At 45.3% G+C, this 15318-nt stretch overlaps 3 protein-coding genes across 3 annotated transcripts in view; 2 read left to right on the top strand and 1 right to left on the bottom strand.

Annotated features, from left to right (window-relative positions):
* LOC309495541 (polymeric immunoglobulin receptor-like) overlaps window positions 1-3208 on the top strand; it is a gene marked incomplete at its 3' end in the record, with an annotated part of 73269 nt that extends 70061 nt beyond the window's left edge. Inside the window, exon 8 of the mRNA XM_082165323.1 lies at window positions 2931-3208. Within this exon, the coding sequence (XP_082021449.1) occupies window positions 2931-3208 (278 nt within the window). The remainder of the gene's footprint in view (window positions 1-2930) is intronic.
* LOC309493738 (uncharacterized protein) overlaps window positions 1-15318 on the top strand; it is a 54595-nt gene that overhangs the window by 24076 nt on the left and 15201 nt on the right. The window contains exons 3-6 of the mRNA XM_082162956.1: window positions 12725-13067; window positions 13170-13828; window positions 13931-14242; window positions 14325-14642. Of these exons, the coding sequence (XP_082019082.1) occupies window positions 13558-13828; window positions 13931-14242; window positions 14325-14642 (901 nt within the window). The 5' untranslated portion in view covers window positions 12725-13067; window positions 13170-13557. The remainder of the gene's footprint in view (window positions 1-12724; window positions 13068-13169; window positions 13829-13930; window positions 14243-14324; window positions 14643-15318) is intronic.
* LOC309495540 (uncharacterized protein) lies at window positions 3966-6221 on the bottom strand (the record flags this gene model as incomplete). Its single annotated transcript, XM_082165322.1, has 3 exons — window positions 5861-6221; window positions 4135-5818; window positions 3966-4028 (listed from the first exon to the last, which is right to left on the bottom strand). The coding sequence occupies exons 1-3, from the start codon at window positions 6115-6117 to the stop codon at window positions 3966-3968; spliced, it is 2004 nt and encodes a 667-aa protein (XP_082021448.1). The 5' UTR covers window positions 6118-6221.

The raw sequence follows: 15318 nt of genomic DNA, 5'->3' as shown, positions 1-15318 counted from the left end.
TATGGCCAAATTACCTGAGTGGAGAAGAATGATAAATTATAGGACACATGATAAATGGATTACTGAAGGACGATTCACACTGTTTAAAAACAATGAGGAAAAGCTCATGATCTACATCAGAGATTTAATTCAACATGATGCTGGAATATACTGGATTGGTGATGAAGGCCAGTGGAACATTGATATGACTTTGAAGGTGGAAGAAGGTCAGTCATTTTAAGATTGAGGTCTTTGTGAATTAAAACTATTGATCATTTCAAAGCTTTTATATAAGTGAAATATAGTGAAATATATTTCTTCATCTTGTGAATGACAGATTCATGCTGTAAAGTGTCAAAGAGAGTGATGGTGAATATTGGAGAAACTGCAACCTTCAGCTGTGAATATTCACAGAATCATTTTTTTTTTTTGTGATCAACTTTTTATTGTCTTTAGAAATAGCATCCATTCAAACAAACAGACAGGGAAGGGGGGGAGCAACAGACATATCCATAATAATAACAATATGAAAGAGTAAAAAAAAGAAAAAAAGATATATATATATATATATATATATATATATATATATATATATATACAGTATATATATAAAAAACACCTTAAATAGTCATTCCTTTATATAGTCCAATATGTTGGAAGAAAAACATTGCCATGCATCAATGGTACTAGGTTTAGCCTTGTTAATTCGTGCTGTTGTACATTCACAAGTCACAATTTTATGTAAGCTATGAATCCAATATGCTTTTGCACACATGTGCGGAGTAAACCAGTTCTCTATTATTGTCTTCTTTGCAGCTGTAAACCCAGCAAACAACATTCTCTTTTGTAGTGCACTTATGCAGAGATCAGAATCATCATTGAGAAGACATAAACCCGGATTAGACATATAATCAATTTGTAGTAAAGAGGACAAAACCAAGTTTACATTAGTCCATAGGTTGACAACAATTGGACACTCCCAAAACATATGAAGAAAAGTGCCTTATGATAAGGTGTTACAGATATGGCAGTTATAGGTTGATTGCAGTTTCATTTTGAACCTCTTGTAAGGAGTAATGTATGCCCTATGGATGATTTTGAAATGAATTAGACGATGAGCCAAATTTTTAGAAGTTAAGATTAGATTAGACCACACCCTCTCCCAGTCGACAGATAAATTAAAATCAGATAATTCACGATTCCAGATAGATTTAACAGAAAGAGGCTTAGCAATGTGATCATTAAGTTTACCATATATTAAAGAAACAGAAGGCCGACCAGAGGGTGGTGCGATCCAATCCCACATAGGATGAGAAGAAATGGGGGATGCCCAGGGAACTCCATATGCCTTGAGGGCTGAGCGTAACTGAAAAAAGACAAAATATGAGGATGCTGGTAAACAGAACTTAGTTCTTAGTTCTTGAAGTGCGCAGAGCCACTGGTTATCATATAAGTCGCCGCATGTGTTTATGCCCAGTGAAGACCAAGAAGGCTGGACAAATGGCCAATTTCCACATAAAAAAATTAAAGTTGTGCCATAAGGGTGTGGTGTTACAAAATTTGAAAGGTCCTCCCATCAGACTTTCAACCCTTTTCCAGATTCTAATAGAATTGTCTACCACCGGACCAAATTTATACTTGTTTTTATTTCCTGTACCAGCAAATAGAATGTCCTGGAGCCTATGTGGTTTAACCTTGTCAGCTTCAATTTCTCTCCATGAAACTTTGGACTGAGGATCAACCCAAATATGAAGAGCCTTAAGGCCCGTACACACCGGGACGAATATCGGCGCGCGTTATTCGCCAGCGTTTTTCAACGCGTTTTTTGTGTTCACACCCAAGCGATTTTCGCTGACGATGAGCCGAGTGAACATGCAAATTCATTCCCTGACATTAGATGGCGCTTAATGTAAAACAGAAATACAATACCACTCCATAAAGTATATACTCTGCAATACCACTCCATAACAGTTCTCTTTTATCAAGATTTTTGTAGTCGCTGTCGCGTTTGTCATATAGTTCTTTATGTTCCGACACCAACGAGACCAGCAGCTCTACATTCATCTTGCCTTGCATCTTCCTCGTCTTATTTCTTCCCAGCAGTGTCTGTCTATGGGCAGTGTAGACGCTACTTGGCATATATCTTCTTCGCTGTTACGTATGTGTGCTTGGCAAGACCGTTTTGTGTTTGAGCGCCCCCAAGTTGTGTTTTACTGTAACTTCAGAAGCTCCAGACACGTGAGCAAAAGCGCCAATCTCATTGGTCGGATAGTTTTTGACGCGGCGCGTCAAACCAAAAAAACGAACCCGAGGCGTTTAAAAAAAAATGACGCTTTTACGCGTGCCGTTTTTCGCGTTGGTGTGCACAGTCACATTGGCGCCCTTTGTTTAGTCACGAGGCGTTAAACGTCGGCGAATATCGCGCGCGAAATTCGTCCCGGTGTGTACGGGCCTTTAAGTTGGAATGACCAATAATATAGATCAAAATTTGGCACAGCCAATCCTCCTGACAGTATAGGATGCTGCAATGTGGTAAGTTTTATTCTGGGTCGCTTCCCATTCCAGATAAATTGGGAGAGTATGGAATTGATCTCCTTAAAATAACCTGAAGGGGGGGCACAGAATCATATTAATGATCCCAAGATCATATTCAAAGAAGGAAAAGACTCTATTGAAGAGTTGATACATGCCACTTATACATGGAAAAATAAACAAAGATTCAGAATTTCTGATAAGAAACACCTCTTCACTGTGAGAATTACTGCTGTGACTCCAGATGATGGAGGAGTTTATTTATGTGGAGTTTGGATCAACAGACACTCGTACAGTTACTCCATTATTAATACTGTTCATCTACATGTTATCAGTAAGTAGATCAAACTCTCAATCCTATCTGGTAAAACATTCTGTTTGCTGCAAAATTAATTAGATGTGATATTTGTGATTGACAGCTAAAGTGGGCGTGTCTAGAGCGACTGGTCACTCAGGAGGTCGTATGATGATCAAGTGTGAACATCCTCAACACAAAACCAAGCCAAAATACATCTGTAAAGAACCAGATGGATGTTCAGAGAGGAAGAATCCAGGAGTTCAGGATGAATGGATGGAGAATGGAGATGTTTCTTTATATGACGACACCAGAGCAGGAGTCTTGATGGTGTTTTTTAGAGAGCTGAAAGCTGCAGATGCAGGAACGTCTCGGTTACATATGGTAACCCTCATTCCCTGAGGGAGGGAACGGAGATGTACGTCGTGATGAACGACGAATAGGAATTTCGCTAGAGAGGCCAATCTACAGTACTTCGAGTGAAACTAAAACAAGCCAATACACATTAGCGTGCAATCATTTGCATCAGCTGCGCAGCCTCGCAGCGCGGGTATTTAACGAGCAGCTGGTGCAATTGCACTTCAGTTTTTTGCTGAGGAGCCAAGCCTGAAAAGCTGGTCGCCCCGGCGGGTAGCAGCAGATGTGGCGACGGGACGTACGTCTCCGCTCCCTCCCTCAGGAAACGAGGGTTACCATATGTAACCGAGACGTTCCCTATCGTCCGGTCACTACGACGTACGTCGTGGTGAACGACGAATAGGAATCCCTACCAAAGCGATATCCCTGCTGCACCCCATCCAGCGCCCTGTGTAAGCCTCCACACCTTCTTGCCTGGAAGGACGATAGGAGAGGGCTTACGTCGAGAGTATCTGTCACTGTTGTTCCGTGATAACCCATACAGTGAGATATTGGATAACACTGGGAAAGCGTGCCCGAACTGAGGGAGGCGAACGCTGCGGGAGCCACATTCTTGAGGAGATTTATGTGGGAATAGACATATGGACTAACCCGAGGGTTGTACTGCATATGAGTAATGGGTGACTTAGCCCAAGGGAAAGACACAGGCTTCCATTTAGGAGCAGCCGTGGAGAATATACACATATGGGATCCCCGTAGGGTCACACATATGGGACCCAGCCTAGACCCGGTTCTCAAGGATTCAGCGGACAAGGCCTGGCACCGGACACTCCACCATGTCCGGGCCGAGGGTGTTTGGAGGACTCTGGAGTAATAAGGGTGCACAGTAGGATGCAGCAAGCCGACAGAGCCGGTACTCACAGTGCTTATACCCGTTTAGGGTTGCTTTGCTTTGAGTTCTGTCCACGTACATACGCAGAGCGCGACAGATAGAGCAGAACGGGACAGAGCAAAGCCAGGGCTGGATCTGCCTCCTCTAGGGGCAGCGCTTGCAGGTTCACTACCTGATCTCTAAAGGGAGTGGTAGGAACCTTGGGCACATAGCCAGGCCGGGGTCTCAGTACAACATGGTTGTCACCCGGCCCGAACTCTAGGCACGATTCGTCGACCGAAAATGCTTGCAGGTCCCCTACCCTCTTGATCGAGGCCAGTGCAATCAGCAGCAAAGTCTTCAAGGAGAGAAGCTTTAAGTCTGCTGACTGCAAAGGCTCAAAGGGAGCATCCTGAAGTGCTCGAAGCACCAGGGAAAGGTCCCAAGAGGGTATGGAGGGAGGACGAGGAGGATTTAATCGTCTCGCCCCCCTAAGGAACCTGACGACCAGGTCGTGCTTTCCTACTGTTTTGCCATCTATGTGGTCATGATATGCTGAAATAGCAGCAGCATGTACTTTAAGGGTGGAGGGAGACAGCCTTCGCTCCAGCCCTTGCTGCAAGAAGGAAAGCACTGACCCTATCGAACATCTTCGGGGGTCCTCTCTATGGGAGGAACACCAATCGACGAACAGGTTCCACTTCAAGGCATACACACGTCTCGTAGATGGCGCTCGCGCAGAAGTGATGGTGTTAAGTACCTCTGGGGGTAAGTCACCTAGAACCTCCGCATCCCGTCCAGGGACCAGACATGGAGTTTCCAGAGGTCCGGACGCGGGTGCCATAGGGTGCCCCGTCTCTGAGTCAGAAGATCCTTCCTCAGAGGAATGGGCCAGGGAGGGACTGTCACGAGGAGCATGAGTTCTGGTAACCAAGTCCGGGTGGGCCAATAGGGAGCCACCAGAAGGACCTGCTCCTCGTCCTCCCTGACTTTGCACAGGGTCTGTGCAAGTAGGCTCACTGGGGGAAATGCATATTTGCGGAGGCCGCGGGGCCAGCTGTGTGCCAGTGCATCCGTGCCGAGTGTTCCCTCGGTCAGGGAGTAAAACAACTGGCAGTGGGAGGTCTCTGAGGAGGCAAACAGGTCTACCTGAGCCTCTCCGAACTCTCTCCAGATCAGCTGAACCGCCTGGGGGTGGAGTCGCCATTCTCCCGGGAGCACAGCTCGTGATAGCTCGTCGGCCACACGGTTGAGCACACCGGGGACATACATGGCCCGAAGCGACCTCAGATGCTTCTGACTCCAAAGGAGGAGATGGCGGGCGAGTTGCGACATGCGACGGGAGCGTAGACCACCTTGACGGTTGATGTACGCAACGGTCGCAGTGTTGTCCGTATGGACCAGCACCGTCTCTGCCCTGAAGCGGCCTTTTTAAGCGGCTCAGAGCGAGACGTACTGCAGGCAACTTGAGGCAGTTGATGTGCCAATGCAGTTGGGGGCCCGTCCACACCCCTGATACTGCATGCCCGTTGTACGTGGCACCCCAGCCGGTGGCAGAGGCATCTGTGAACACCACAGCATGCCTGGACACCTGTTCCAAGGGGACTCCTGCCCGAAGGAACGAGGGGTCTGACCACGGACTGAAGGTCTGGCGGCACTCCGGTGTGATTGTCACCCAGTGAGTGCCGTGATGCCACGCCCATCTCGGGACTCGGCCGTGAAGCCAGTGCTGAAGCGGTCTCATATGAAGCAGCCCGAGCAGAGTTGCCATATGCCCCAGGAGCCTCTGAAAGAATTTCAGTGGGACCGCCGTCCTGCCTTTGAACGTGTTCAAGCAGTTCAGCACCGACTGAGCGCGTTGCTCTGTGAGGCGCGCTGTCTGTGCGACCGAATCCAACTCCATACCGAGAAAAGAGATCCTCTGCACGGGGGCGAGTTTGCTCTTTTCCCAGTTGACCTGAAGGCCCAGCTGGCTGAGGTGCCTGAGCACGAGGTCCCTGTGTTCGCATAACTGATCTCGAGAGTGTGCTAGTATGAGCCAGTCGTCGAGATAGTTGAGAATGCGAACGCCCTGTTCTCTCATGGGAACAAGGGCCCCCTCCGTGACTTTCGTGAAGACACGGGGAGACAGGGCCAGCCCGAAGGGCAGGACCTTGTACTGATATGCTCGACCCTCGAACGCAAAGCGCAGAAGATTCAAGATTCAAGAGTTTTATTGTCATTGGACAGTCTCCTGCCCAACGAAATTTTCAAACAGGGCCACCCAGGTGCAATATAACCATCTCTGATAAAAACATATAAAGAGATTAATAAATAAAAAGAAAATTAAATAGACAACAGTAGCAGCATCATTGTTAAAAATCATTGACACACGCGTGCAGACACACAACAGAACGACTGTAAGAATGCAAAGTCAGTCAGTGGTCTGCTTCATTTAAAGTTCTGACTGCCCAGAGGAAGAAACTATTTCTCAGCCTGTTGGTCTTGCTTTTGAGGGATCTGAACCTCCTCCCTGAGGGCAACATAGTGAACAGGTGATGGTCGGGGTGAAGATGGTCTTTTATGATCGACCTGGCTTTGGTGAGACATCTGGAACTGGCGATGAAGTCCAGGGGCGGGAGTAGACAGCCAATCACCCTCTCCGCAGTTCTGGTGACCCACTGTAGTCACCTTCTATCATCCAATGAACAGCCAGCGTACCACACAGGGATGGCATGCACCGATACACTCTCAATTGTGGCTCGATAGAAGGAGACCAACAGATTGGTCTGCAGCCTGTTCCATCTCAGTACCCTCAAGAAATGGAGGCGCTGCTGGGCCTTTTTGACTAGGGCAGTCGTGTCGAGAAACGGCCTGTGTCGAGGAAGAATCAAGACATGAAAGTACGCGTCCTTCAGGTCGATCGCTGCAAACCAATCTTGGGGGGGGATGCATTCGAAAATGCGTTTCTGCGTGAGCATTTTGAATGGTAGCTTGTGAAGGCTCCGATTCAAAACTCGCAGGTCCAAGATCGGTCGTAACCCACCACCTTTCTTGGGTACAATGAAGTAGGGACTGTAGTGCCCTGACCTCATATCGGCTGGAGGGACAGGCTCTATCGCGTCCTTCGCCAGTAGGACTGCAATCTCCGCGCGCAAGACATGGGCATCGGCTGCTCTCACTGAAGTGGAGTGGATGGCCGGAAACTTGGGGGGACGCCGGACGAACTGAATCGCATAGCCGAGCCTGATGGTCTGAATGAGCCAGCGAGACGGACTGGGGAGCGCTAACCAGGCTCGCAGAGACCGTACAAGCGGGACCAAAGGGACCGTAGGCGTACCCAGAGTGGGGCAGCGAGGTGGAACACAGGGGCTCGGCTCGGGAGGCTCTCTCTGGGAGGCGGCCCGTAGCGGAGTCTGAGTGTGCTGAGCACCACTTACCTGGTTCCACGAGGCCGGAGGTGCAGGAGGCGGCTTGGTTGCGTTCTCGAACTGCACACTGCTGCCTGCTGGTGATAGAAGAGGCGGATGAGAGTGGTGAGGATTCTCTCCCCCCACTGCTCTCCGGGCTCTCTTCGGACCCAGAGACGGAAGAAACTGCTCTTTTATTGAAAATTTGGGTACCGCTGGTTTTGAGGCCAGCGGCGGAACAAAAACAAAAGGAAAACAAGGATTTTCCACCTGGCCCTCTTCCGGGGGATGGAGCGATGCGGTCATCGTCTCCTGGAGAGCAGTCCCCGCCATCTCTGGGTCGCCCGTCCTAGGGCCGCTTGTTCCTGGCTTTGCCGCCCTCCTTAGCGGGGTTCTGGATGGGCGGGGCGGGCCGCCTGCGACTGGCTCCATTGCGCCGTTTAGATGGAGGCTGCTGCGGAGGCGCGGGAGCAGGGGCAGACGCAGGAGGCCGCCCTCGGCGACGAGCAGACTGAGGGGCCGCAGGCGGTGGGGTGGGGGCAGCAGCTGGCCGCCGCGGCAGGATATGTTTGATGGCCTCAGTCAGCTTTTGTACTGCCGAGAACTGCTGGGCGAAGTTCTCGACCGCGTCGCCGAAGAGGCCGGTCTGGGACACGGGGGAGTTAAGGAACCGGAGCTTGTCGGTCTCCCTCATGTCGGCCAGACACAGCCAGAGATGGCGTTCCTGGACCACCAAGGTGGACATCGCACGACCCACCGACCGCGCGGTCACCTTCGTCGCACGAAGCGCGAGGTCCGTCGCGATGCGAAGTTCCTGAAGAACTTGGGGATCATGACCACCCTCGTGCAGGTCCTTCAGTGCCTTGGCCTGATGGACCTGCAGCAACGCCATAGCGTGCATGGCAGAGGCAGCTTCCCCACAGGCCTTGTGAGCCTTGCCGGTTAAATCCGACGAGTACTTACAGGCCCGGGAAGGAAGACACGGTTCTCCACGCCAAGTGGACTTAGGGCACAGCTGCATAGCAACGGCCCGTTCCACTGGCGGGATACGCGTGTATCCCTTAGCCGCCCCGCCATCAAGGGTGGTGAGGGAGGAGGAGCCACCGGGACGGTTTCTGGCAGTGAAAGGTGCCGTCCATGTCCCCATAAGCTCCTCATGCACTTCCGGGAAGAAAGGCACTGGGGTGGGTTGCTGAGAATCAGCACGCGCCACCCTGAGATACCAATCATCCAACCTTGAGGGTTCGGGACACGGTGGAGGATTCCACACGAGCCCGACCCCGTTGGCGGCCCGGGAAAGCATGGCCATCATCTCCGGGTCCGTCTCAGGCACCGCTGGCACACCCGAAGGAGGCAGCGGTGCCAAGTCGTCATCCGCGGAGAAGTCTGACCCACCCTCCGATGCAGCGATCGACATCTGATCTTCACAGGGAGCCCCAAAGGAGACAACCTGTACACACCGCGAGGATGGTCCAGCTTTCTCCAATGGGGGCTCAACTGGCTGCGGAGCGTGAGAGGGGTGAGGGTTCCTAGGGGGTTGGTTCCCCGAAGGAGACGCGCTCACCGTAATCCTCAGGTCACCCGTGTCACTGCCCGAAGCAACCCTCTGAGGAGGATTGGATCGAGGCAGAGGCACGGGGACTCCGCCCCTTTGCAGGAACGTGAGTCTCGACCGCAGCTCCGCGATGGTCATCTTCCCACAATGGGTACATGACTCATCCACAAACGCTGCCTCAGCGTGTTTAATGCCCAGACACATGAGGCAGCGTTCGTGACAATCCCGTTAACCCAGGTAACGACCGCATCCAGAAACACACAGATAGAAAGTCATCTTTAAAAAGACGCTCTCTATCTGTGTAAGCTCTTTTAGGGACTGCTCTCATTGGTGCTGAAACACGCAGGGGAACAGTCACTGCGAACACAGACAGGAATGTGCACCTGTCTGTGCGCTGTCTCTCTCTCTCGCTGGCCGGTCTTACCAGCTGTAAGAACAGCTTTTGAGCGCTCTGCTGGCGCACCTTACCAGCTGTTACAACAGCTTTTTTTGCTTGCTCAATACCTCAGAACAAAAAAGACAGAGAAAGAGAAGAGAGAAAAGAAAAAAAGACTGCTCGCGCTGCCGTGCTGTAACATCCGCACCGGGAAGGAGAGGTCCAGAAAGGCTCGTTGATTTAGAAAATCACTCTCTGTAAGACGCATCGAAGTGCTTGGCTCCGAAGCAAAAAGCTGAAGTGCAATCGCACCAGCTGCTCGTTAAATACCCGCGCTGCGAGGCTGCGCAGCTGATGCAAATGATTGCACGCCAATGTGGATTTGCGTGTTTTAGTTTCACTCGAAGTAGATTGGCCTCTCTAGCGAGATTTCTATTCGTCGTTCACCACGACGTACGTCGTAGTGACCGGACGATAGGGAACATACAGATGTGGAGTGAATGTGTCTCACTATACTGAGAGCTTCACTGAACTTCAGCTGGACATCAGAGACGGTGAGGAACTGCAAATACTTTATCTCATATCAATTATGAGATAAATACTTTATCAAATACTTTATCTCTTATCATTATCAATTTTATCTGATTGTTTGTTGCTGTTTTTAAAAAAAAATATATATATAGATGCAAAATATCCAAAGACAAAGACTGAATCTGCTCATCTTGGTGAAGAAGTCAACATCACCTGTCAGATCCCAGAGGAACATAAAGTTCATTTCTGCAAAGAGGATGATGATCACATCTGTCAAAACATCAGCACATCTGCAGTGACAGAAATGAGTCCTTCATCTGAGAGAAATGAAGAGAGAGTTTTTACAGTGAGCATCAGTAATGTGAGCGTGAGAGATGCTGGAGTTTACTGGTGTGGAGCAGAAAACAGAGACACACATTTGACTTTCATCTTCCTGACCACCAAAATTCAGCTCAACCTCTTCAGTGAGTGAATTCAGATGATTTCATTGTAGTAAATACAGTATATTCAGAATCAAGTGTGTGAAATTAAAGCAACACTAAATATTTTTTTTTACCTTAAAATAATGTTTCCAAAATCGTATCAGTGGTTCATCAAGTCCTAACAGGGTGAACGGCACTTCTGCATTCGCTTTGCGGCCCTATATTAATCCAATATTAAACAGTCAAGGGTCAATAGCCCAACTAAATCAAATACCGATCACCATAATGGTGACTTACACGGTCTGGCTGTAATGACAGCAACTTGAAGTGAAGCCATGGGCATCAACCCATTGGAACTAATGACAATATGAGTGATAAAAACTCTGATTAATCCAGGAAATGTCCCCGGCAGAACTGGGGTCTCTAATGCTCATGACACAGCCGACTGTGAAGGCTCAAGTGCAAGATCAGCTTTAGGTGTCACACACTGCACTGAAACAACAGCAGTAATTCAGATCTGGCCAATGAAACTCAGCTTGTATGACATCTGGGATTACAATTGTAATAGACATGATAATGGAACAATTAAAATGATGCCTTATATGGGGCGCCGTTTGTAAAGCGGTTCACGCTGAAAATAACAGCAACATTTTGTCACATTTAGCTTCAAACAATGTTTAAAAAACTGGTATGAATTTTTGACGGTCACTTTTTAGCACATTTACAACAATATTTGTCAACTTAGAGATATTTTAAATAGTTAAATCTAAATATTAAATGTTATACCTAAATGTTAAATCTAAATGCTAAATCTAAATGCTAAATCTAAATGTTAAATCTAAATCTAAATGTTAAATCTAAATGTTAATGTTAAATCTAAATATTAAATCTAAATCTAAATGTTAAATCTAAATCTAAATCTAAATGTTGAATCTAAATGTTAAATCTAAATCTAAATCTAAATGTTGAATCTAAATGTTTCGGGTGAAACTAAATATTTAACTAATATGCAAATTCAAAATGCCGGTAACCGGATTTAGATTCAACATTTAGGTTTAGATTTAGATTTAACATTTAGATTCAACCTTTAGATTTAGATTTAGATTTAACATTTAGATTTAACATTTAGATTTAGATTTAGATTTAACATTTAGATTTAGATTTAACATTTAGATTTAACATTTAGATTTAACATTTAGATTTAGATTTAGATTTAACATTTAGATTTAACATTTAGCTTTAGATTTAACATATAGATTTAACATTTAGATTTAGATTTAGCATTTAGATTTAACATTTAACATTTAGGTGTAACATTTAATATTTAGATTTAACTATTTAAACTATCTCTAAATTGACAAATATTGTTGTAAATGTGCTAAAAAGTGACCCTCAAAAATTCATACCAGTTTTTTAAATGATGTTTGAAGCTAAATGTGACAAAATGTTGCTGTTATTTTCAGCGTGAGCCGCTTTACAAACGGCGCCCCATAGCCTTATGTCTGAATGTGATGCCTTTAAAAACGTCAGAAAAAAACGTCGCCCTCTAGAGGAATATTTATATAATGCAGAACAGTGTCATTCGTCCTTCTATAGAGAAGATGAAGCCTGTCTGAGCTCTCAGTATCAGACACTGTAACCTCCACTAGGTGGCGCTCTTTCAGTGTGATTAATGTAATATTCAGTCAGTGCTGATGGTGGGAGGAGCCAGTAAAGCTGATCATTACTGATAAAGAGCTGAAGAAAGAGGAAGGAACTAAAGCAGACAGATGTAGAGACAGAGAGATTCACACAGAGAACATTCAGCATAAAGAAGACTGAACTCAACTCACAATGAAGATCCTCCTCATCTTCTTCACTTTCTCCCTGATCTCAGGTCAGAGCTTTTCTCTTTCATCACTGCAGTAATGATGCTGTTTTCTGTTCATGAGGTTTCTGATCACAGTATCAATCTGATTGACAGGTGCAGTGAGATGTGTCAGTGTCACTGGATATTCTGGAGGAAGTCTTCTTGTTAGATCAGAGAAGCCTTGGCACAAAGATAACGCAAAATACATGAGAAAGCTACAGAGTACAACAATAATATATTATAGAAACCATGATCTATGGATTAATGACGGAAGATTTACTTTATTTTGCAATAATTATGGAAACCTCATGATCTACATTAGAGATCTGATCACACAAGATGCTGGAACTTACCGGATTGGTGTTTATGGCAAATGGTTAATCGATATGACTTTGACTGTGAAAGAAGGTCAGTCATTTAAGATCAAAGTTAGCGTAGAAAAAGTTATGATAATTTCAAAGCCTAATGTATACATATACTGTACATAGATACGTGTGTGTGTGTGTGTGTGTGTGTGTGTGTGTGTGTGTGTGTGTGTGTGTGTGTGTGTTTGTGTGTTTGTGTGTAGAATAATTTTTGTATGTGAATTACAGATTCATGTTGTAATGTGTCAAAGAAATTGATGTTGGAAAGTGGAGAAACTGCAACCTTCAGCTGTGAATATTCACAGAATCATATAAATAATCCCAAGATCATATTTAAAGAAGGAAACTACTCTATTGAGACGATCTACAGCACCTCGAAGAAGACCGAAAGATTCAGTGTTTCTGATGACAAACATAAAAACCTCTTCAATGTGAGAATTACTGCTGTGACTCCAGATGATGGAGGAGTTTATTTATGTGGAGTTTGGATCAAGAGACAGTCGTACAGTTACTCCATTATTAATACTGTTCATCTGCACATTATGGGTGAGTAGAGCAAACTAGTCAGATCCATTTTTTTATGTTTTTTCTTCGTCATATTTGTATGTAGTTTTCCCAGTTCACAAACAAAACATTGAATGTTGACAGATTTGTGTTGTGGAGCGTCAAAGACGGAGATAGTAAAGACTGGGGAAACTGTTGCTTTCATCTGTACATATTCATGGAATCAAAGGGATGCTAGAAAGATCATATTCAAAACAGGAAATGGAATCATTGATGAGATGATCTTCACTACTGACACCTGGACTCAGAAAGAAAGATTCAGCATCTCTGATGACAGAAATAACATCTCACATAAACTCATGACTGTGAGAATTTCTGCTGTGACTCCAGATGATGGAGGAGTTTATTTATGTGGAGTTTGGATCAACAGACACTCGTACAGTTACTCCATTATTAATAGTGTTCATCTGCATATTATTGATAAGTATAAAGTGGGCGTGTCTAGAGCGACTGGCCACTCAGGAGGTCGTATATGATGATCAAGTGTGAACATCCTCAACACAAAACCAAGCCAAAATACATCTGTAAAGAATCAGATGGATGTCCAGAGAGGAAGAATCCAGGAGTTCAGGATGAATGGATGGAGAATGGAGATGTTTCTTTATATGACGACACCAGAGCAGGAGTCTTGATGGTGTTTTTTAGAGAGCTGAAAGCTGCAGATGCAGGAACATATAGATGTGGAGTGAATGTGTCTCACTATACTGAGAGCTTCACTGAACTTCAGCTGGACGTCAGAGACGGTGAGGAACCGGATATACTTTATCTCTTATCCAGTATTTGTTCTGATTTTTATCTAATTGTATTATTATATAATACAAAAGTGTCTATATATATATATATAGATGGAAAATTTCCAAAGATGGAGTCTGAATCTGTTCATCTTGATAAAGAAGTCAACATCACCTGTCAGATCCCAGAGGAACATAAAGTTAATTTCTGCAAAGAGGATGATGATCACATCTGTCAAAACATCAGCACATCTGCAGTGACAGAAATGAGTCCTTCATCTGAGAGAAATGAAGAGAGAGTTTTTACAGTGAGCATCAGTAATGTGAGCGTGAGAGATGCTGGAGTTTACTGGTGTGGAGCAGAAACCAGAGACACACATTTGACTTTCATCTCCCTGACCACCAAAATTCAGCTCAACCTCTTCAGTGAGTGAATTCAGATGATTTCATTGTAGTAAATACAGTATATTCAGAATCATGTGTGTTAAATGTCTGTGTTTGTTTGCAGTGGCTCCAGTAGTGAGACGTGAAGGAGAATCTGCTGAGATCTTCTGCCCTTATGATTCAATCTATAAATCAAAGTCAAAGTCTCTCTGTAAGGGGAAGTGCTCCACTAGAGATAGAAATACTCTCAATGAGACTGTGAGAGAAGAGAAAAAGACCAAGACTGACAGATTGACTCTGAATGATGACGTCACTGCAAGTGTCTTCACTGGGACCATCACTGGACTGACAGCAGAGGATGCTGGGAAATACTGGTGTGCAGTGACATTAGAGAGAGACGTGAATTATCTTTACACTCATCTGATCGTCATCATGAACGAGGGTGAGAAAGGTTTAAATATCTGAATATGTGTAACTATGGCTGACACACATGAAACTCAACAGAGGCATATAAAGTAGAATGTAGTTATGTGTAAGTATGCAGAGATTAACAAACTGTACTGTTTCGCTACTAGTAACACAGCAAAATCCCCAGAGTTAAATCAACTCTGCTCAGAGCACATATGGTCCCACTCTACAGAGTGTTAAAGTAACTCTGAAGCAGTGTTAAAGTTAATAAGATAATTAAGTGATTAATTAAGTGATGATTGAACATTAGTGATGAACACCTGCTGTTAACAAGCAGAATTACTGAAGGAAAGTTAAACACAAGAACTACAACTGACTTCCAGTTACAGCCTTAGATTAAATCAACGGAAGAGAAAAGAAGACATTATATCTGTGAAGACCTCAGCAAAAGAGGGTTAAACAACTCCACAAACAGCATTACCAGCTTCACTTATTACTAACCAGACTGACTTTATTTCTGTCACACGTCTACACAAGTTCTAATTGAGAATTAACAGAGCTTTAGATGTTGATGGTTTGCTGATAATGTTTGGTCACCATTATGGTGATCAGTGTTTCCTTTAGTTGGGCATCTTGACTTTTTATGTGAGTTTGTGGTCTTTGTAACAGTGTTTACAAAAACAGGAAAAGTGTCTGAGTGTGTGGGGTGT

The sequence above is a fragment of the Leuciscus leuciscus genome (genome assembly GCF_965113295.1).
Source record: "Leuciscus leuciscus genome assembly, chromosome: 3".
Lineage (NCBI taxonomy): Eukaryota > Metazoa > Chordata > Actinopteri > Cypriniformes > Leuciscidae > Leuciscus > Leuciscus leuciscus.
Note: the sequence above shows the minus strand (reverse complement) of the source record. Positions and strands in the feature narration are given on the sequence as shown.